This window comes from Brachyistius frenatus, unplaced genomic scaffold (genome assembly GCF_029030835.1).
Source record: "Brachyistius frenatus isolate BFR_SWC_R1_liver_20210118 unplaced genomic scaffold, ASM2903083v1 Contig_125, whole genome shotgun sequence".
NCBI classification, from domain to species: domain Eukaryota; kingdom Metazoa; phylum Chordata; class Actinopteri; family Embiotocidae; genus Brachyistius; species Brachyistius frenatus.
Window position 1 is genome coordinate 843,908 of NW_027210724.1, and position 24,379 is coordinate 868,286.

General features: G+C 39.1%; 1 protein-coding gene across 1 annotated transcript in view; it reads left to right on the plus strand.

Annotated features, from left to right (window-relative positions):
- LOC138629999 (zeta-sarcoglycan-like) overlaps nt 1-24,379 on the plus strand; it is a 328,227-nt gene that overhangs the window by 226,400 nt on the left and 77,448 nt on the right. The window contains exon 3 of the mRNA XM_069714077.1: nt 1,828-1,929. Coding sequence (XP_069570178.1) covers nt 1,828-1,929 — 102 coding nt within the window. The remainder of the gene's footprint in view (nt 1-1,827; nt 1,930-24,379) is intronic.

Consider the following 24,379-nt stretch of genomic DNA (forward strand, 5'->3'; position numbering starts at 1 on the left):
ACGTCGAGGAAAAATAATGCAAATGTACTCAAATTGAAACCTAGCAAATTTAAATTAGTCTAGCATTTGTCAGTTTTGTACCTTAAAATGTATAATTGGTGACTTTATTTGCAATGGCCTTTGTTAGAAAAGGCTCCCCACGGAGAACCAAACACCACCTTGTTCCCTGTTGCTAACCTCTGTCCTACTCACCCATTTCCCCAGCAGGGGTTGCTTTCATCTGTCCTTCTGGCAAGCTGATATCTGTGTCTGCACTGTAAGCTAAATGGTTATCTACAATTTCAGTACTTTGTTGTTGTGACAGTGATAAAACAACGTTTTTTATTGGAAGATAAACCTACAGCTCTCGCGAGGCTTTAACAGTGTACCAACAGCTAAGATCTACGAGATATCTTGCTGCTGAATGCCAAGTTAGTGCAATGTACATATGTGGAACCTCTCTAGTTATCCATTGATTCTTGTTTTGTTTTTATTTAGTTATTGTTTCATGTCTTTTAACGTTGAATAAAATTATTAATTGTCACTTGTTTACATTAAAAATATAGGTAGGTAGGTAGGTATATACTTTATTACTTACTTTATTATATACTCTCAATAGACAGTAAAAACGTTTCTTTATGAAATGACTGGATAAAGTTGACCTGTGTGAATACATGCTATTCCCATCTTACATCAATATTACAGTGCTCATCAATGACTAATGCTAATAAGTTCAACTTGCTATCTGGAGACCCTTAAAAGCTCTGAACACATCTTAAATACTCTAAAAAATAAAACCTTTAAATGCGGAATCGTCTAAAATACAGACATTTGTGGGGATTGCGTGATAAAGTACATCAAACAAAATGAATGATGGAAATTTGGTATTTTAAAATTGTTACTGAATTATATTTTCTGAAGTTACCCCATTTGATGGATAAATAGTCTAATATGTGAAGTTTCGATAACTTTTTGTCTTCATTCGGGGATGTTTTCATTTTAATTGGCCTTACTTTCATGTGGCATGGACAATTTCAGAGTTTTAACAGTGCCGTACTGAGCCGAGCTGTGATGCCATGTGTTTTTCCCACAGCTTCTCAGCACGATGTCGCTGAGCCTCACTGCTGATGTACTGCTGCCAAGATTCATTTTGTTTTAGTTTTATTCGTAATAATGTGTATCAGTGTTTGTCAGATTTTATTAATTTGTTTATTTTCAGTTTCCGTCTAGTTTTGTTAACAGATTTTTTTTTTTTTTTTTTTTTTTTTTTTAAGGCCACAGCTGTTGCCATCTTTATTTTGTAGTTCCCATGGTTCCATTTTTTTCTTGTCTATGTTTAGGAGCTTAGTGGCAAAGTCTATTTTTACCTGTTCACAAACACTTGTGACTTTGCTCTCAGTACATCCAGTTATCATTTCCAAATTTTTTTCTGTGTGAAAATAATTGCTGTCTCTATATTTCCTGCTCACCTAGCATTAGCATTAGAGTGTTTATGTGTTTCCTCTGTTGCAGAGGAGGCGTTAATTAAAACAATGGGGTTCTATCATGTTTCGCTATCTGAGTTTAGCTTAAGAGGAGAAAGGGAATTGTCAGATAACCTGCCTCGTCACTGATCTCTGCCATGTATGTATATGTTCCTATGTTTGGTATAATTGGAGTCTTAGATTTACAATTGTAAACATGACTAATTAAAAACTTGACAATGTTGCAAAGCAAGTTAAGGAATTCTCTCTTTCTGGGGAGCTGGGCAAACTGTATGTGTGCAAATTTATTGTCATTTTTGTCATGCCAACTGCATTTATCTTCTGAATAACCAGTGGATCTTTATTTTTTCTAATATCTTTTCAGGATGGTATGGGGAATCTGCGGGTGACCAAGGAAGGAGTCAGACTGGAGGGAGTGTCAGAATTCCTTTTGCCTTTATACGTCAAACAGATCCAGTCTCGAAGGGTAAGAACACATGAGCACACATATGGATGTGGGCATGTGTATGTCTGTTTGTCTGAGCTCAGTGTAGCGGAAAAAAAAATATCCTACTGCATTGTAGAGCAACTCTGTGAGAGTTGTTTGATTGTTCACTGTGAGCTTGTGCTTTGATGTAAATGTAGTTTTTCAATCTGCTCATCCGTTTCAGGTGTAACTACTTGCGTATATTTTGTAGTTTATTGTATTGCATTTTTCCTTGGTTAAGTCGTTTGGTGAGAATATGTGTGTGTGTATACACCTCTGTGTTATACCCCCTATAATGAGCAGAAATCAGATGTTGTTCTCAGTCATCAGGGTCTATTTGTCATCTATGTGACATGTTATAGCAGTACATATGATCCAACACTCCTCCATATCTCCATTCATCACACACAGAATTATCACCGATCTCGTCAGCTGGGGCAACATGAATACTTTGTCACTTTATGTAGGACAACCCTTGTGACTCCGTGTGTATATGTGCATGTGTGTGTGTGTGTGTGTGTGTGTGTGTGTGTGTGTGTGTGTGTGTGTGTGTGTGTGTGTGTGTGTGTGTGTGTGTGTGTGTGTGTGTGTGTGTGTGTGTGTGTGTGTGTGTGTGTGTGTGTGTGTGTGTGTATGTATGAATAGCAGTCTGGGGGAGTGACTTTAATAGTGTCACACTGCCACGAACACATTGTATGGGTGTATTCGTGTTGAGGTTCACTTGCACAGCAAGAGATTAATGGTGTGATGGAGTAGGACACAAAGACAAAGGTCAACAGTTAGTTTATAAAAGATCCTCCATCCAGCTGTGGTGTTGTTTTTCATTACTGTGAAAATGCTAGAAAATATTTTTTGCTTTAAATGTGTACAATACCATCCACTCATTATCTATACCCGCTATATCCTGAGCAGGGTCATGGTGTGTGTGTGTGTGTGTGTGTGTGTGGGGGGGGGGGGGGGGCTGGAGCCTATCCCAGCTCACTTTGGACAAAGGCAGGGTACACCATGGACAGATTGCCAGTCTATCACAGGGCCATATCGAGACAGATGGAAACAAAGACCATTCACACCTAAAGTCAATTTGTATAACCCCCAATTAACATGGGGTGCATGTTTTTGGATGGTGGGAGGAAGCCGGAGTACCCTGGGAGAACCCATGCAGGCACAGGGAGAACATGCAAACCCAGAATCGTTTTGCTGTGAGGAGACAATGCCAACCACTGCACCACCGTGCCACCCTTTTTGTACAATACCAAAACTCTGTATTCCTTAGAGATGTTCTATTTCCTTAATAATCAAAAATTCCTCTTGTTATTGTCCCTCCTGTCTTTGATCGATGTTAGGTGGTAGACTACTTCGGTATATGCTTCCTCTACCACTTGCCGCTGATGTGATGGTTTGCGCTGCTGATCATTTCAGTGAGAAGTGCCCGTAAGCATTAACCTGAAAACGCTCGACACATGTGGGCTTGATAACACACACACATATGTATACTGTGTATGAAGAAATGCGCTGAGGAGATTGCATGAAGTGAGATGAAAAGTGTTAGATCAAAGGTCAAGGCTAAACACCGGAGAAACAAAGAGTAATAAGGGAAAACTAGACGCAAAAGGAAAATAAGAAAATAGGTTGTAAGAATAAGACAAAAAGAGTATTGACAAATGCTTATATATACACAGTTATGAATGAAATACATAAGCGAGAAAGTGCTTCAGCCTCTCCAGATCTCTAAAACCTTGCTTACATATGATATTACATTTTTGTAGACAGTAGAGAGCAGTGGAAAAGGCAGACAGAGGTGCTTCGATGGATTTGCACCAATCTTGAAGCAAATATTTGGCATGATAACTCCTATCAAGACTACTCGATATAATCTTGGAGGGGAAAATAGAAGAGAGATACTGTGGATGTTTTTGTAAGTGCAGCATAAATCAGGTTTTTACTGATTCAGTTGTTGTTTCTTGAATATATATGCCCGGTCTGTATGTCTTGTTTTTGCCACAATTTGTCCATTTTCTTCACATTGAGAATTTTTGAGTCACATTTTGTAATCAGGCTCCAAAATCATCTAAAATTATGTTTAAAAAAAGCAAGAAAAATGTACAATTAAATCTCCCAAACATGTCTAACATCCAACATTATGCAACCAAATTACATAATTTTATTATGTACCAATTTTCAAGATAATTACTCATAGCTGTAATGTACATACTGCAAACTCAACCGCTCAGTGCGCATTTGAATGTATATTATTCCAAATCACATAAACAGAATTAAATTGAATGATTGTGTAAAACTAAACTGATAGAATTAATTAAACTAAATATAATAATTACTTCTGTAATAACATGCTCAAGTGCTGTAAAATGATTTATATGACAAAGGCCATTTCTCTTTCTGTGTTGCTGTTTTTTTGTGTTATTTTTATAGATATTTCCAATAATGCCAGAGAAATTGCAGGGAATCTGCATATTCCCATGTGACTATTTATCCAATGAAAGATAACATCCTGCAGAAAATTACTCTCAGTATACAAGTATTTCCCATGGGACTTAATTGCATACAGCAACATGATCAACCATGAGCTGGCTTAATCCCAGTGTATGGCAGTTAATAATATCTTGCCACCTAAGTTTGAACCTCGAAATTATTTATCTAACTTACAAAGCTTTAGCTTTAGTAGATGTTTATCATCTAATATGAGCATAACTGTTGGATCAACCCTGAAAAAAAACCCAGTTGTCTTAGTAAATCTCTGGATAGAATCACCCATGTATGTCTAAATTCTTGATCAAGTTATACTCAGCCACACAATATATATTTTTCATTATTCTTTTGTTATTATTATGATTATCAGTAGTAATATTATTCTCTGCCTCTCCAGCCACAAAAACAAAACCATGATACAAAAAAGATGACAAACAATTTTGTTTATTTTGTAACATATTGTGGTTTTGTTTCCTTTAAACTGGCACGCTGTGATAACAGCTTGTTTGTGCATGCCTATCTATGCATACTGTGTGTGTGTGTGTGTGTGTGTGTGTGTGTGTGTGTGTGTGTGTGTGTGTGTGTGTGTGTGTGTGTGTGTGTGTGTGTGTGTGTGTGTGTATTCAACAACTATGTGATTGCTAACCATTGTGTTTGCAAGTCTGTCTTACAGCAAACATCTGAGTGTCCATTATACTTTTGCTTTCACAATGTTTTTTTTAACCTTATTTTCTGCAAATATGGATGTTTTCTGTCTTGTGGGGAAGTCAGTGCATATCTGTGTATGTGCAAACTTGTGTGCATGAAGCAGAGCTTATCTTTGCCCATGAAAGCAAACAGCAGGTAGCCCTCGTATTTTCTAAACAGCAGGCATGCTCTTATTTTGATATTGACTGTCGCCACGCTCTTCCTGTGAAGTGTGGTTGCACTGGGGGTGAGCATACTGAATCAGCGGTATACACAGAACTCCTGGAGGACACAACAGTCTGCTGCTTGTTTTGTGAAGAGATGCACTGTAGAGAGATAGGGAGGCTAAAGACAGAACCAAAAAGAGGGGGACAAAAAAAAAAAACAGCATTGAGGGATGAATAAGAGCCAGAACAGAAGAGGTGGGAAAAAGGGAATGTGGTGAGAGTGTAGCAGGGTCAATTCATGGAACTACAACTTCTGCTTTCCCTGACATTGTTTGGCAGCCGCTGGTACATGGACTATAAATATGTTGATTGCATTTAAAAGAAAATAATGTTTCCCCCAAACCAAGAACTTAAACTAATGTGTCATGTGGTGCAACCCAGTGTTCAAACTGTCAGTGACAAAGACAGTGAAAATGAGTGTCACATGACAACACAAGTGCTCATAAGATAAATTATGTACAGTGCCGCACTCAGCAAGCTCTCATAGACACAAAAATATCAAGCTGCACTCAGCTTTGACCTGAAAAGGTCGTCCAAAAAAAACCAACCCCATAGGTCTTTTGTGCAAGCAGCTTCCAACGAGCAGTTGTATACTGTGAACAATGACAATCTGGTGCCTGAAAAAGTTTCAGATGACAACTGTATATTTTGCATTTATGCTTTTTTGGAGAAGGCGGGTTGAGTCGATAGTTAGATGCAAAAGCAGAACTGGGTGTATAAGAGTTAGGTTTGCTTCCAATTTCTAGCCATGTGTTGAGACAGTTTTATAGGACAGCCCTGATGCCATGACAACAAAGGATGCATCATTTTAAGAAAGTAGTAACTTTTAACATGTATTGCATTTATATATATATATATGTAATAATAATAAACTTTATTTGTACAGCACCTTTAATACAAGAAATGCAGCTCAAAGTGCTTCACAGCAAAATAATTACATGCAGTGTTTCACATTAAAAACAGATATAAAGGAACAATTAAAAATATAGAAAAGAAATTAGATAAAACAAATAAGAAACAGATAAAAGCATAAGAAAGGTAAAATGCATAAAAAGGAATACAAGTGGCAAATATAAAATTGAACAATATGCATTTCAAGGCGCTGCAGTTCAAGTGCATGGCAGCTGTAAGAGAGCTTCAAGAGTAGCGAGTTAAAGGCTGATGTGAAGAGATATGTTTTGAGCTTTCTTTTGAAAGTATAAACTGAGCAGCTTCCCTAACAGGTAGTTTGTAGGATTGACCTTAAAGTCAATCCTGTGTCTTACAGGCAGCCAGTGCAGTCATTTTAAGTCATTTTTTATAAATAAAACATTGTCTTCCCCTCACCCAAACCAAGTGTTTTTCATTCCTGAACCTAGCGGACACTAATTTTTCTCTCATGTTTGACGGTAGAAATGCAGGATCTGTATGTTGTATGGGTTGGAGGATTTGCCCTCTAATCCTGTTACAGGATAAAAGTGATCAAAAGTTAATGTAATAAATGTAAGGATGGGACAGGATGAAACCACGGCCGGGGGCCTATGTGTGTGGAGTTTGCATATTTTCAACGTGGGCTCGTGGGTTTTTCCCGGATACTTCGGCTTCCTTCCACTGTCCAAACACATTAATTGGTGATTCTAAATTGCTTGTGGGTGTGACTGACATTGTGAACGGCTGTCTGTTTCTGTCTTTCTGTGTTGGCCCTGTGGTGGACTGGCATCCTTTTCCAGGGTGTACCCTGCCTTTGCCCAAAATCAGCTGGGATAAGCTCCAGCCCCGCCTCGACCCTGTTCAGGATAATAGATGAATAGATGTCAGTTATTGACATCAGATGACGTTTAAAATATAAAATGACAAACCAGCTTGCAGCATTGGCACTGTGTTTTGGATGAAGTGTCCTAGTTTTACAAGCCAAAGCCCAATGAAATGATACAATGTTTTTAGCAAAGACAATGCTGAAAAAAGAGACACAATCACCCTCACTACACTGCAAAAAAACAACAACAAAAAAAAAAACATGATGGGAAAAGGCAAGAGGAAAAGAAACTAAACAGCTTAGTATGTTTGTACACGTTGGAGGCATCGGTATGGACACGCATAGCATTTTGCTTTCTAGCAGCAAAGGAAGGAAGAGAGGGAGCAAGATGAGAAGAGGAAGGATTTTAATGCTTGATGCAGTAAAGAAGAGACTGAGAGCAGAACAGTAGTACATTTACCCTTCACTTTATGACCAGAGCCCTTATCATGAGCCTAATTTTTTGGCTTGATAGTTTGGTGTCCCCAATGGCAACAGAATACGTGTACTTTAATAATCCCCCAAAAGGTTTAAGCTCTCTTTCTAATTTTGAGAAAATAACTTTTAGGATATTAATAAATATATATTTTTTTAAAAAAGGGAGGAAAGGATGAAGATGACATTCCTCCTACGCTGCTGTATTATGCCTTATTCAAAAACATCACACACACGCACACACATTTTGCATAATCAGGGCCATCCCCCAGCAGTGCATTGTGGGAGAGGTAAATGGAACATTGTGGCTCCCAGTGAGAGCTAAATACAGAACACTGCATATATACCACACGCTAACAACAACAGCGACATGGTGAGAAATTAGATTGGATGGGTGGGTTGGAAAAAACGGTGTGCAGAAGAGACAAAGATTATTGTGGAGAGGAAGGGAAGGGATGAAAAAAGGAGGAAAGGAGGTCACAGGGAAGCAAAGGGGTAAGAGGGAGGCAAACAGACAAAAAGATAAAAGAAAAGGTACAAATACAAGAAAAGAGAAAAATAAAAGAGAAAGGTAAGCACAAGCAATGAGAGAGACAGACAAAGAGACCTCACTGCCGTCAAACGGCTCCAACATCCCAACATGTCATGCACATTTTTTGTATTTAGTTCTGTGACTGTGTTTCGCACTTTTAGATGGTGAGCGTGATTTTGATTTATGCCGCGGGGGACAAATGGTTTAATTACGGTGTTGTTTTGTTTTACCTGCCTTACAGGTAAATAGATTACTGTGTAAAGTTTGATGTCAGGTCAACCATGCTTGTCATTTTGGCCAAACAAACCTTTTAAACATGTTTGGATTTGTTTTTTTAAGCAAATTAAAATAATATATTGAGAGGTCCTTCATGGATACGTGCCTGTGCATGTGTGTGTATACACAATTTTAGACTTGGGTGAGGATCTAAACCTAAATACAACCCATTATTTTTGAGGGTTAAGACTTAGAATTAGGTTTCTATGGGGATAGAGTAACTAGTTTCTCTGTGTGTGTGCTTGCAGGTCATAATTACATAACGAATGGATATATAGCCTTCTAAAGACAGAGGAAAAACAGCAAACACTGCTAACAGCTAAAGCACACAATCACCGTGCAATGCTGGTGTTTGATAATGGAACAAAACATTTCCCTGCTTACTTGTGAGGTGCACCTAGTAACAAGACTGTGTGGGTAAAGAATAAAGCTAGTAAGCGGCCAACATGTATGCCAGCCAGTGGCTTGGAAGAAACCCGACACAGAACACTAGATAGGTTCCGACAGTAAGTATAGAGCCACATAGCGTAGGACACGTCCATCGCTGTCTCCATTAAAATATATTTGGGAGGCACATTCTGGACTGTTCATACTGTAACAAATGTGAGAGATTCAGACAGAACTGGCTGGGCAAACAGTGCCCACTCTGTTCTGTTCAGCCAGCCTGAGGAAGCTGTCCGTCGGCAGACTTCCACCAGCTCTGCCGGCTGTGAAAACAAACATGTAGTCGGATTCTTGGTCTTTTCTCAAAATGTCAATTCAAATGCATTCTAATGTGTTGGGTAAATTATTTATGGTTCAAGTTAGTGGAAGATGAAAACAACACCTTAAGGCTGCATGGAAACGAAAAATCAAACAACAATACAGACTCATCAATCCACCTGCACGTCCTCCCTACACAGACTTTGTTGCTCTTCAACGGCATCCCCTTACCTAACCCGTTGCTCCAATGGGCTTTGTTATTTTAACAAAAACATATGCCATTTAGGGGTACTTGTTGAAATGACTGATCCTGAGGTTCTTTTTGCGAGGATAATCTTCTTTGGTAGCGAGGCGACCTAGACTCTCAGGCAAGTATTACAGGGCAGAAAAATGAGCCAGGCGGATAGGTGTTGGGCTGGGTGTTGTTCAAAAACCTTTGCTACTGGTACCGTTCTTTGTCTTTGATTCCAGGTCCTGAATAATACTTTTTGGATACCAATTTAATAAAATCCGTTTCAAGAAAAGGAAAACTGCATTACACATTGCATTTAGTTTTGGAATCTAAATTCTGTACTGAATGATGGGGCTTTTTTCATATAATGGTACCGAAGCAATTCGGTTGGTGCCCCAAAAGTAAAGGAGTTTGGGACCCTGCCCGAGACAATTGGCAGAAGTCAGTTGAGGTTAATTAAATACCACTTGTTGGGCAGGTGGAGTATGACATAAGTAATAGCTTTCCCAAACTGTCTGTGGCTGTTATGCTTAACTTTCTGCATGCTTTTACTGTATTTTTATCTCTTTGCCTTACAGACTGTATAAATGGGGGGATTTACACTATATATTCATTGTATGTAAAAGTGGACGCTTACTTGGAAGATTTGAATTGCAAGCCAGAGGCTGTAGGATTATCTAAAGACCGCAGGTTTTGTAGCATATTTCACGGTGCATCAGTGTATTTCATTTTTTTTTTTTTTTTTATCTCACCCTCTCTCTTCAACTTCCACAAAGACCTGTCTTCGGTATCACACCCATGCATGACTGTATGCATTCACAGACACGCACAAACACCGGCTCTTTCCACTAGTCCCCATAATTGTCCCCATAGGGACCTCATGACGACCTCTCACCACCACAGGAGACACAAAGAAAACTTCATTTATTCTGCTGTCATGCTGCCCTTCTATTTTTTAGATTTGACTTTTCTTTTTATGTGACTCTTTTCCTTTTTATTAGGCCTTTCTCCCTCTACCCCGTGTCTATGACATTTCTTTCTTTCTCTCACCATCGCTCTCTTGGTATGTCGTGTTCAGCCTGTCTTTCTCTCTCACTCCTGTAGTGATACTGGCTCCCTGGAGACAGGCCTAGTTATATGTAGCAGACTGCCTAGATAAGGGCTTCACTTCCTTGGAGAGAAAAAAAAAGAAGTCCTGGTGCGCACACACACACACACACACACACACACACACACACACACACACACACACACACACACACACACACACACACACACACACACACACACACACACACACACAGTGGAGAGAGGGTATATGTATGCATGTAACAGGGGAGAGGTAAGATATAAAAGAAAACATGGTGTTGGGGGTGGAGCCTAATAATCAGATAACGCATACTGCAAAATAGATGGGTGAGAATACTAACACTAAGGACTGCATGCAACATAAAGAAAACGTTCAAAGAAGCAAGGATTAAAGAACTCCTCTCATCCAAATCCTGCACTGCAGCTTAAAGGAAGACTGGAAAATATGGGGGGTGGGTGAAAGTGGGAGGATGCCATAACTTTATTTTTGCCGTTTGTCAGTTTTAGATTTATTACTCCTTCTCTCTGCCTCATACTTCCTCCGTGCTTCTCCTCTGGGGACCTGAGCTAGCTGAAACTTCTCCAACTCTGGAGCTGTAATTGAATAGCAGAGAGTTCTAATGGAACATTAGGCTGTTCCCATCTTGGCAGGCACTATTGATTTTGACTTTGCAACATTGTAAACAATCTGGGGTAAATGTAACTGAATGGATGCAGACCTTCGTATATAGGATATATTTCCAGGGCTCCTGCTGTGGAACTGTTGTGCTGTGGAATGTGGAACCGTCGCTGTGTGGTTTTGTTTGCCTTATGTTATCCAGGATGGCTCACCCTTGCAACATCCTCTGAAGAATAACAGTGACTTTGTTTTTTGTTTGACTTTGTATTCAAGGCTTTTGTCTGCGATAAAGAAAATGTCACAAAGTCTAACTGTCAAGCACACATGGTTTTTAATTGCGTGTCACCTGGGCACATGGTGAAGGCGGTTTTCTTGGCAGAATAATAGATTTCCCTGATGTTTTTTGTACATTTATTTGTGGATGTCAAGGATGCATATTGGCATGTTTTCGTGTACATAGAGCGCATCATCTTTGTGTTATGCTGCTCTGTCAAGGTGATGCCTTTCACAAAATAATACAAATTTGTCTATATGATAATTGGACTCAACATGAAGTCCAACTGCTAAAAATATTTTATTTTAATTGCTTGTCATACTCAGTGGGTGATATGCCATGTGAACTGCCTCAGTAATGTCATTATATCACTACATGGTAAATCATCTTATACTAGGACATCTGTAATAAGTTAACTGCTGACCAAGGCCTTAGTCCTTTGTGCTTGCTCAGCTAGAATTTGACATAGCTGCACCTTGTGGAGATTCAGGATTCACTTAATATACTTTAAATGTTGATGCTTTAATTGGTTGGCTTATTTTCATCAGAAAGTCACCGAGAAATCGTGAGGCTTATTTCATGAACTCACCCAGCTTCAATTCACCGCTTCAAAAGGCTTCAGGACAAAATGAGCTGCTGCTCTCGTTTAATATATTTCAATATTTCCGTTTCCTATTGCTGAAAAAGGCTAACGCACCAGTCTAGCATAAAAGCACTCTCAATATGTGGCGTCTCCAAGTCCAGCAAATATAGAGTGTATTTGATTTTAACAGCATGTCACTGTTAGAGGGTGACGCTTGCTACATAAGGATCTCTTCAGCCTTCAGGCTGCGTGAAGGCTGAACTGTCAGAGGACGAGAGCTCGGCTCAGACACGTGCAGAGGGCTTGTTAGATGTCTAGGCTTTTTCTATGTCCCCACTCAACATTAAAAAAAGATATCACATAAGGAATCAATGGAGCTACTCAAGTTAAATTGAAAATGATAGATAAAAGAAGAAGGAAAAGTTTTACTTCGAAAGGTTTGCATAGGTTACTGGGGCCCGAGGAAGTGTGGATTATTTGACCATTTTTCCGAAAGCAAGCATACAGTTCAAACAATTTTATGTCGGGGTGTGTGTCTGACTTTTCTGCATATTTTTCTGTTCTGCCATCACGGGCAGGCGTCCAAATCCCCGTGTGTCCGGTGTGCGAGTGGCTGGCATGTACGTGTGAGCCAGATGTGATCACGACCCATGTAAAAATAGTCTCCATTAACATTTAACAGCATTTTTTAGAATGTCAGGAGAAGGGAAGTCACATTTTCCATTGAGAGGACGATGGAAACAAGACAAAGTGAATACGAATGTTAATCCCTCGCTCAGAAAGATTGTTCCATCCCTCCTGCAAGCTGTTGTCTCAGAGGTCACATCATCTTAAAGCCGCGACAAATCCCCTCATCACAGATCCTCGGTGGAGTAAAAAGGGCACATCATGCCATGCCATGTAAATCTAATAATTTTGAAAATGCTGTCATTAAAATGAATATCGCTTGACCCAAAGTTCAGATAAGGTAAAGGTACAAAATAAAGTTGATAAGAAACTGCCAGGATGAATTTCATTTTAAAGAAAATACATGACTAATTACTTAACACTTGTTTAGTGAGTTTTTCTTCACTTGTTGTTATTCAGCATCTACTGTTCAAAGCTGTGCTAACAGAATAAAGGGGTGCAATTACTATAATTCGTAAGGATTTTTCTCATACACTGCTCCATGTTTGTCCTCATTAGACGATATGCTTACTTTATCTAAACTAATTTTGAAAAAGCAGTACCTGCTCTCGAACACCTCCCTTCCTCGTAAGTAATCCTGGCTCAAGGCATCACATCCCTCCACAGCCATAAATGCCGCATTGCTGGCATAAAGACAGTAGTAACCATTGAGCACAAGGCCATCAGCTGTGTGCCAGCACTCTAGTTAACATTTGATTTAGTGAACTACACACACTCAGGGTCATTCATAGTTGGCTCGGATCCCTCTTGAGTGCTGTTTTTGTTTTCTTGTTGTTATTTTTTGGAAACTTTATTACCTAAACCTAAAGTTAGTTCTATATAGCACTGTGCTTGTTCTGTCCTGCAGTAACAGTCATAACATCAGCTGTAATATGGCCGCCACAATCTATGCAAACAGGATTGTAATGTTTTGCTTTAAAGCATGAAGTGCTGATATTTCTCTGTATACTCAAGTTCCAATAGCCTCCAATCCCAGATTCTGCGCAGTAATTGGCATAATGATCAGGGGAGCAGATAGCTTTGTGCAGACAAATTTATCTTCCAGCCCGCAGCTACTTACGATGATAACATCAGTGGAAAAATGAGGGCCTATATTAGTTAAAGGGACAGGCAAGGCAGAGATGTTTCATTCAGCAGCCAGAAATATGCATTTACTGAGGTGTGTTAAAACATTTGTTCAGTGTAATCACCGTGTCAAATGAAGTATGTAGAACGTATGCTCTGACATGAGATGGATTCATGTTAGCTACATATAGCATGTGTAACAGCATTAAGACTGCTGAGAAAAGATATATCAGTGTGGTATGACCCGAATATGTGGTAATATCCATCTAAATCTCTTCTCCCACATCACTTCTCCTCTAAACTCCTACTTATTCCAGATCGATATTTGGAAACAACTTATTCACCCATGAGATATTTACTTTAGTGCACATAACTATCTACACTTTTATGATACACGCACAGCTTTTATTGGCAGTGTATACATGATCAAATTAAAGGCTCAGTGTTGATGCACAACTCCCTTTACACACTTCTTTACATTTATTTACAAATATCTGCCTACACACACAGCTGACATTTAATTTGACGGTAAACACAAACTGAATTTTGGACACACATTTATATACAGGATAAGCAGTATAAATTTGAATTTGCCTGTGCTGAAAACACACTCTTACTCCCTTTGAAAATACACTGTACTGACATTGTCAGCGCATTTATACACACCCCAGCACTCCCGTTGTCCCTGCAGGTATTATGTATTCACAGGTTGTTTGCAGGGGAACGGTCATAATCTACTGTGTGAAATTAATTAAGGGTGGACATTTGAATTAATTAACTGGACAGGAGTGTGGCATTACTCTGCTCTGGCCTTGTGACATTAAACTCACAAGTACACACACACTTAAGGACACACATGAGTGCACTAAGGAGACACACACACACACACACACACACACACACACACACACACACACACACACACACACACACACACACACACACACACACACACACACACACACACACACACACACAGATGAGATTTAATTAACAGTGTGCAGATCATTGGTACAATGTGGATTACCCTTAATTACATGTTGTACTGTGTATGACAGAAAGAGCATGGCAAGAAAAAAAAAAAAATAGGGGGGATCAGTTGCATTTCAGTTTTTTTATGCTAACTCAGCTGGAATAGAAAGCCAATATGACCACGCACTACTGAAGCTCACAAATTCCTCTGAAGGGAATATTCAACCAAACAGCTGTGTTTGGAGTGTAAAATGTGCAGCCTAATAGGCTTGAAAGGTGATACTGAAAAGTTTGTCATTTTCTCTTCTGCAAAGGATGGCAGCTGGAGTCAGTTGGGATTCATAGCAGTTACAACATTACATCCGTGACCCAGTTTTAAAGCAAAAACAGAATTCAAATGCACATAAAAACTTAACAGACCACTCCCGCAGAATAGTCCACCTTCCACCTTTGATGCTCCAAACTCTTGCTAAATAGACTGAAATTTTCCTCATTTAATTTATTACAATTTCAAACACATTATCTGATTTCTACATGGATGTCTTGTTTTCTATTTATACTTTTGTCAGTATGGTCCATGCTTGTCTATGCTTTTGTGGACATTTTTCTATCACTTTTTCATGGATGGAACTTGGTAGTTACCAGGCTATGTAAGGATATTATGACTCCTTTTTCAATCCCACCTACATAGCTCCGATTGGTCCAATGATTTGTTCAGTTATTTTTCCCATTTCTTTTGAACAAATCATAGATGTTGAGAGCAGTTGAAACTTTAAGAACCAGGTTATACATTCCATGGCCTCCCTTTGTGTGTCTGTGACTGCGTGTTGGTTTTTGTGTGTGCGCAGTTAGCTGTCCAGGTTTATTGCACACCACTGTGATACTTATATTTCTTAGCTTTACAGGGTTGAGCTGCTTATGACAGTATAGTCGTACCAAGTGCAGTTGCCATTGTGAATTATAGACCTTTTTAATAGTTAAAAGGCGAGGGTCCAAGATCACTATGTGCAAGGCAGGATAAGGTTGATAATATTTTGTTTAGACCTCGTGTGAATTACAGTGTGCAAGCCTCCTGCCATGGTAAAAACAGCCTCAGGGTGAGTATCTTCATTCATTTATAATATGCATTTATAATCGCAGTGCAAATCTCTTGAGGTAGATGGAAGGGACAACACCTAATGGTTAAATGCTTCAGGTGTAGAAAATATTTTTTAGCAAAGCAGTGGGCCAGATCTTTTGATTAAGTACCACATTGTTCCACGCTGCCGATGGCTTACATGTTTTATCTTCAGACTGAACCAACCAAAACAGTCAAACTGCTACAACCCAACGCTCCCAACACAAACAGTTGGTAGATGAGGGCGTGTGTGCAACTCACCTCAATTATATGTTCCTTATTTTTGACTGGAGGATATTAAGTTAGATACTCGAGTTTAGGTTCCAATGAAGTGTTTTCTGTTTGTATGTGTGGTAGGGTTTTTTGGGGTTTGGTTTTTGTTTTTTTGATAATTTTTCACTCTTAAAATATCATAAAATTTAGTAGACTGGATAATAACAATTGCTGAAGGGGAAAAGGGCCTCCAGCACTTTGTTTTTAAGTCCTAGCCATAGCATTAAAAGCAGCGGTTCAGGCATGTTTCCATTCTTGACGTCATACAGTGTTTATTCTGGTCAAATCATGAACGACTAAGGTTGATTTGACCCAGAGATCCACTTTCTCATAGTAACATAGCAAAGATCTGCCACTAAGATAACCCCAGTGCTGTACTCAAATGGAAGACAGATACAGCTGAGATGATAACCTCTTCTCCCTGAAGATGTTGCAGATTGGCACAACTGTAGAAAAGAAAAGCCAATCATCATACTAAATCAATGGGAAGCTTCCATGAGCATCAGGATGATGATGTTAGGGTATTCTTGACGGAAATGCTTAATTCCCCAGTCAAATATTTAACTGGAAACTGGTAGCTCAAGTCAGGGATCCTTCCTGGTTTAGTTATTACCTGTCACATTTTGGAGAATTGCACTGACAATGATCTCACCTCTGCATGTGCTGTATATGTTAGTACAAGTCATATAAACTCTGTTATACAGCGTCAAATCATAGGTCTGTTTCTGAGAGATTTACATTATACACATAACACAGAATCATCTCCAAACAACAGAGGCCTGCAAAGTGGATAGTCCGACACAAGAGGCAACTTCAATAATGTAACATTCACATGGAGGGAGAAGAATGAGGCAGGAAGCGCTGAGAGTCGCTACCGCAGTTTGACATGAACAGCATATGTTGCAAAAACAGCTATGAAGAAAGACCAGGCAGGTAGTGGGTGAGTCTCCCTTGACTATAAAGAAACAGACTAAAGCATGATGAAATATATACTGAAACCATGAACCAAAAACCAAAACTGAGTCATGACTAGAGAAAAGACTGAAACAGATAGAGAAACGAGTGACAGAAGGAAGTTTCTTCTGCTGTGTTAAATACTTCCTTGGCCTTTACTAAGGGTCATTGGTTCCGCACCCGTCCTTCCTCCTGGACATCTATAACACCTGCCTTACCCGCAAAGCAGTCAGAATCGTGAGAGACTCAACCCGTCCCTCACGCAGCCTCTTAAAGCCTCCTGCCTTGTGGGAGGAGGTACCGCAGCCTCCGTGCAGCTCCTCCAGACTGAGCAGCAGCTTCGCCCATGAGGCCGTCAGGATGCTGAACTCTCTCCCCTCTCTCCCCCTTTGCCCCATAAACTCTCAACTTTTGCACTGTGGACCCATATTTGCACTACATTGTCTGTTTTATTGGTTTTTTTTGTTGTTGCATATTTATACTTTTCTTGTTTTGTCTTTGTATTTTTCACACAGTGGGACTGTGAGAAACAGTCTTTCGATCCATCTGTATGTCTGTATGTCATATAGTGGATTGACATAAAAAGAAGTTGAAGTTGAAGGATACTGACCCAATATGCATTTTGCTACTAAAGAAATGACAACCTCCATTGGTCAAACTTCAACGTGTTTAACGGCATATTTTATATGGAAACGGTCTTAAAGCAAAGAGTGATAAAACAGAGGAATTTGCGCAGCTAAACAAGCTTAATGACTTGATTTTAATATTAAGAGGGCATTTATAGTGGAGGAAGGTCTACAAATCTTATTATTTAGAGTTTATTTTATGTACTATGTACACTTGAGCTAAGTAACGTTATTTATTATAGTTAAATTTTTGCCATGTTAAGGTCATCTGTAATCTGTTTTAAATTCTTCACTTTATCAGTCAGGGAAGCTGGAGATGAATAAATACAAGACATTATATGCTGCTCTTGCCTTCTATCTGCTGCTCTATCCTCAAATATCATTACTTCTTTTTTTTTTTTTTTTTACTGGAAACTACTTCCATCATATTCTTGTCTCTCTCCTGTCCTATCAGTCCACCACCAGTCCCCTCTCTCATCATGTTTGCTTTGTCTTATGTGCCATTTAAATTCTGTCTTTTCCAAGGAGAGCCTGAATGGAAATTTTGTAAATTAACTTTCTCTAATTTCTATATATGTATGCAGAGTCAGAACTGTCAGATCTTACAACTCAAACCCATGATCACAGACCAATGATGTCCAATGATATCGCAACTCTCTAGTCCCTCAGCTGCTGTTGTGATGTCAAACAGAAAATGATATGTGGCCAACCTTTTCAGGCTGCCACATAACTCCAATTTCACTGCATATTATATCAAATTAATTATTTCCAAATGATTTGTTTAGCTACAGGGTTTGGAATCATATTCTGTCCTTTTTTATCCCAATCATATATTATCCCTCTGACCAAATTCCCTTTGTCACTCTCAAACTCACCTCTCATCTTCGGAAACCATTCCCATGTCTCAATGTTTTGCCATCAAGAGAACCACTCCATTTCTCTCATATCCCTTGTAAACCATTCCTAGTAATTATGAAGGCAGATCCTTGGCTGGGGATTTCATCACATGGCTCAGAGCTCTGCAGAGAGGCCAACATCAGGAAATCCCTGTAGCCACATTGAGACAAGACAAACCAAAAGACATTCTGAACTGCTTGAATATGAGCCAAAAAGCCCGCAGGAGCTTTGATTAAAGCCTCAGTTTGGAAACCTAATGCAAGCACAAAGGTTGCCCCACCAATGTTAGAGATGAGCTTTGAAAAAAATATTTTCCTCGCTTGATTGTCTTCATGCAAAGAGGGATAAAATTGCATGGAATTTGCACGGCCAAACAAGCTTAATGATTTATAATTTTGCAGCAAAGGAGCTAATTGTTACACTTGATTGGTTTTTGGCATATCATAAATTCTCAAAATCCAGCAAGATAAATACTCAAACATGTGGTCCTTTGGAAGAAAAAAAAAGTATTGAAAATCTTGCAAATTCTCCACAATTCTTTCTTCAAAGTGTCTCTAAGCAGACAATGAATTGGACAGCATTTTTTTTTTCTTGTATGAGCTATTTAACAGGATTTGGTCTTTATAGAAAATATGAACATGAAAACTCCCAGCAGCCTCAAGCCCCCAGTGAATGAAAGTGTTCATTTTGAAACAGCCCCATACTTTCTACACTGCTTCTGTAAGGGGGAGTGAGAAAGGCCCACCATACATTATTCAGTGATTATGACTATGGGATAAAAAAAAAATTAAAATAAAAAAAAATAGTGGGGTTCAACTGAAAAAAAAGTGAGTACTGAGAGGAAAAAGAAAGAGTTTTAATTGACTGTTCACTTTGACATACATGTTGATGTCATCTGTACATCAATATAAGGTAAAACAAAGATTACTTGTGTGTAAAGCTCTCTTTATCAGTGGTTCATATTAATTTATTCTGTTTTTGGCTTTAATCTGTTTCATTTTCCACAGTTGCAGAGTTTCTCTGATGCAGATCAGGCTGGAAACAGATAACCTTGAAGTAAAGGATAAACCAGTAATTTTTGTATCATACTGTATGTCCCCCAGCAATGATAACTGATCTCGATTAGCAGTGGAACCTGCAGCCTTTGGGCTAGTAATGGACCAGTACTGTTAGTGAAATCTATTTCTGGTAGCTACGATAGATATCTGATCTGTCTTGCTTTGATGGGATGGATTGCCCCGACTTTGTAGAGGTGACAGGGTTAAACAGAAGAGTCTGTATAACCATTATAGAAAGAAAAAAAAAAAGGCTGTAAACACAGATGCACACACACAACAAACCCACATACCCATGGGTTCAGTACAAATAAAAAATGATCTGTTATGATCCCCTGGAAAATTGGACGGAACAGAGACAGCAAGCAACCTACAACAAGAAAAGGGACTCCAGAGCAATAAAAAAAAAAAAGATATAGCCAATCATATTGCATGTAAAAATCAATTTCAAATACAGTATAATTCCAAAGGTTCCAGTTTGGAATCCATGACTCTGCAGGGCCAGTCTCCAAACAGGCAATAGAAAGGGTAAACGCACCTGTCACGTTAGAGTAATGAGTGAATAAGCAACAGACTTACAAAAACAAAGTTTGGGAGTACTTCTCTTGAGTTGTGTTCAATAAAAGTATTCAGGGAGACTGCAGAGCAGTGTTTGTATGTGTGTCTGCTGCTGCAGGTCTCAGAAACTGACCCTGATCAATAATCTATTAGCAGCAAGATGTTTGCATGGACAGGCATAAATACACACATGCACCAGCACATTTACATTCAGACTTATACAGATGAACACAGTCACATATTGTTACATCTGTAGGACACATACAGTACATTACAAACACATTGTCCGAGACAAAGGTCACTCTGCTTCCACACACAAACTTCTCCAGAGTTAACTTATTCCTCCTCTACATCAAGTATTTGTACCACGGGGGAATATTTCACGGCAAATGGAGCATTGCAACTTTATCTGCTCTGCTCGGCTCTCCACCTCCATCCTCTCCACTTATCTTGTCTCTTCTCCTCCCCTCATCCATGCCACAGGACACAGGACTTGAGGGAAAATGTGCTTCTAAAGACAAATATGGCCATAGACTTTTGTCGATGCTGATGATGTTGCTCTGCGTGCGTGCATGCGTGCGTGTGTGTGGTGGTGGTGGTGTGTGTGTGTGTGTGTGTGGGGGGGGGGGATCTGCAGATCAATTGTGTCGTATCGTTTGTACACAGAAGAATAAAACGACAGATACAATTTCCTGATGTTATACTCTGGGTGTGGTAAACCATCCCAACAAATACTGCACCTGTTTTTCAATATGTATGCAGATAGCATAACACAAAACAATACCAGTCCCCGCATGCATTAATAGCAGAGTCAAAGATGGCAGTAAAGTAAACAAAAATAAGCATGAGTATTGAATTTCTTGCAGGCACATAATTGTGTCTTTTTCTACTTGCTATTCTTGCTGTTGTAAATCTCACTATTTCTTGTATTATCCCATCAATGCCACAGCCAGCCGAACAGTATCCTCAGATTGTAGGCTTAAAACCACTAAATGGAAAGGGATTCCAGAACTCTAATCTGAAATGTTATGTAAAAATACCTCAAATATGTTTTATCTCTAAGCTTTCAAGTGTTAAGGTATCATTTGTAAAAGTTGTGGGATAGTTTGTAAAGAAGTGGATATTAAAATACATGGGAAGAAACTCCTGGCAATATACCAGAGGCTGCAACAGAAAGCTCTTTTCTCATGTTTATATTTAGGGCCCGAGCACCGATGGTGCGAAAGCCCTATTGTTTTTCAAGCATCCTTTGACCTTAAACATCAACTTCCTGTGTCACGGCGAGCGAGCCCGTTTGGCCACGCCCACTCGCAAAACACATCATTCAAATGTTGGGGAGAATCAGGGAAGCTGCATCCTGCATCAGGAAGCTGTGCACAAATAGAGAACAATTTACAGATGTTCTGTTTATATTCCATGGTATTTTTCCAACACAACTAGAAGTAGACATTGTGATTAATATTTGAAATAAATAACCTCCAATTTCTATGGCAATATTATAAAAGTGGCTTTTGGAACTTCAATCTCCTTTAGTATTTCTTTCTCAGCTGACATTTGTTTCTTTGAGCTGTGTGATTTTGTTGACTCGTCCCTTAAGCACCATACATTATCATGAAGAAGCAGAAAGTGGAGGGCTGATGTAGCGGCTTCAGTTTCTAGATCTATTTGGCGTGTCTATCTCTAAAACAAATGCCCTATGGTTTACACTCCTCTGCGTTCCAATCGTTCTCTCTCGCTCCCCCTCCTGTTTTCCCTCTTCTCCTGGTTCCAAGATTTATCGCTATGCAGGCCTGAAGCCGGGAGGTCCCTGCTTACCTCTACCTATTGTTCCCACCCTCCAACCATCTGCCCCTTTTCCTACATCCTTTCCCTTATAGCCTCTTCTTACTTCCAACCCACAGACCCCACCCATCATCCACCTCTGCATCCATTTCAACCATTGTCCCTCTTTGGTGAATACCAATCTGTTCTTTGGGCACTTTGGCAATGGGACATGGCGACGCAATGTAGTCTTGAACCCCTAAAGCCCTACAGGAATAGCCATTTAAATAGTTTTAATTGTCCTGTCTTGTCTTCATACTTTTCATAGTAAAAAATAAAACAAATTTGCACTATTGATCCCTATAAAATCTTGACTTGGGCAGTTTATTTAAGTGGTTTGGCAGAATTAGGATATTGTTTTCTTTTTGTTGAAATTGCTACTTGACGACTGCAGTGAAATAAAAACAGGTGAGATGGCAGGTTTCTGCAGGATTTTACAATATGACAGTGCAAGGCTGTGAATCTTTAGCTGAATCATGAAAAGATTGCCTGTATGGTGTCAAAATCATTTTTCATCTAGGAGAAGAGATAGATTAATGATTTTAGCTGCTTTAAGTGGGTGTCTGGAGACTTGCAAACAGCACACACCTGTGGTTGTTGCAATGAGATGGAGGCTTACTGTGCGGTACATAACAAACACCAGCAAAGATGGGCAAAAATGCACATTGCAAACACACAAGCTATTGAGAACTTCTTTAATATCTTGATTCAACTCATTGGACAACTAAAAAATATATGTTGTTCAAGTTCCTGGTAGACAGAAACTATTTCAGTTTGAGGCCTGTCTCGTTAAATGTTATTTTTTGTTCTTATTTAAACCTATTGTCTGTTCTTTAATTTCAGTTTGCTGTTTTATTTTGAAATGCTCTTTCCTTTTGTGTCTGTCCCTGTCTTCTCTTGTTTATGGTCCTTTGTGTTTGTATTTATGTCATTCCGTGTGTCTGTTCGGTACCTTGCCTACAACACCCACCTTACCTGAGGTCTGTATGACAAAGCAGGATTTGTAGTTATCGAGGTAACTTCAGGTTTAACTTACTACTTATTTCTTACTTACTTATAACTGACATATATCAACATCGCGACTCATGCTGCAGAGCTTTCCTGCTCCAGAGCAGGTTATGTTCGAGATATCAGATCAAAATGTACAAAAGTGCCGTCTACTGACCAATCAATTCTCTCAGAAATTGTCATCACCAATCATAGAAGATCACGTGGAGCTCGGTGTGCAGAGTGAGAACGTCCTCTGCAGAAGGCATTTCGGGACTTTAATTTTTTTTCCCTCTGCAAGTTTGTTTCTTTTATCATAACTCATTGGTTTGGTTTTTATTTTTGTTGACCTTGGCTCACCTTTTGTTGTTTTTTCTGTCATAGTCCTGATTTTTTGTGTTAATAAATCATTTTTGTTGGGTGTTTGTGTCCTACCTGCTCCTGAACCCTAACAGGTTGGTCCATGCCTGGCTACCCTTGTTTACGTCATTGTTCCTAATTTACGGTAATGTAGCGTCTAGTTTAATTTATTCATCACCTAAAAAAAACTAAAAAGTGCTCATACTGGCATTTTGCTACAGTTGCAAAAACAACAATATCACTTTATTAGTCAAGTTGGTTTGATATTCACTCTCAAGTATCATTTAAAACAACAATTTTTGGTCAGGAAGTAGTTGTTAATGGCCTAATTGCATTATTAAAAATGTAGCCCTTTTTTTTCAAGAAACCATAAATACTTACACTTTATATATAGTTAACAGTCCAGTTAAGCAGTACCGTGGTTTGTGATTGTTTCTGATATAGGTCTAAAAAATTACTGCAATTCTGGAAAAGACCTGACCTTCAATTAATGCTTGGGCCCTCGGGCTCATTATGCAAGTCAGCACACACAGGCACAAAGATCTGACATGGCTTGAATGGCTCAGTCTCATGCCCCAGCTGTCACCTTAAGTTGATCTAAAAAAACTGCTGACTGAAGGCTTGTACACAATACCGATGTTAAATAGGTGATCAGGCACCCAAATTCACGTTAAGTACCTTGAACATATCAGTTTCCCTACATATTCTAAAACAGATCACTTATGGCCTCAGCGCATTGTCCTTAAACAACAAACACAGGCAAGTGAAAGCACATACTACGCAATCTGTTGGCTGCAAGTCGCAAACTGTTGGTTGAACTTGTGTCTCGGTACCAAAGAAATCTGATTTGCAACCAAAACTTAGTGACGAGCAAAATTCTCAGGTCTGTGACCAAAACTGTAAGGGATAATTAGTTTGTAATATAAATAATTGTATTCTCAGTTCATATTTTTACTTACAATCTTGATTTTTGATTGACATGCAAGTCGTTTGCGCTCAAAGTTGTAATTTTATGCTTGCATAATAATAATAAAAAAGACACAAAAGTATTTTTATAACACAAAAGGGCAGTCGAAGAGCTAAGACCTCCACCATAAATTCTTCACTCTATAGTGTGCAAATCTGCACCAACAAACCACTATATGTTTCTTGATATATTTG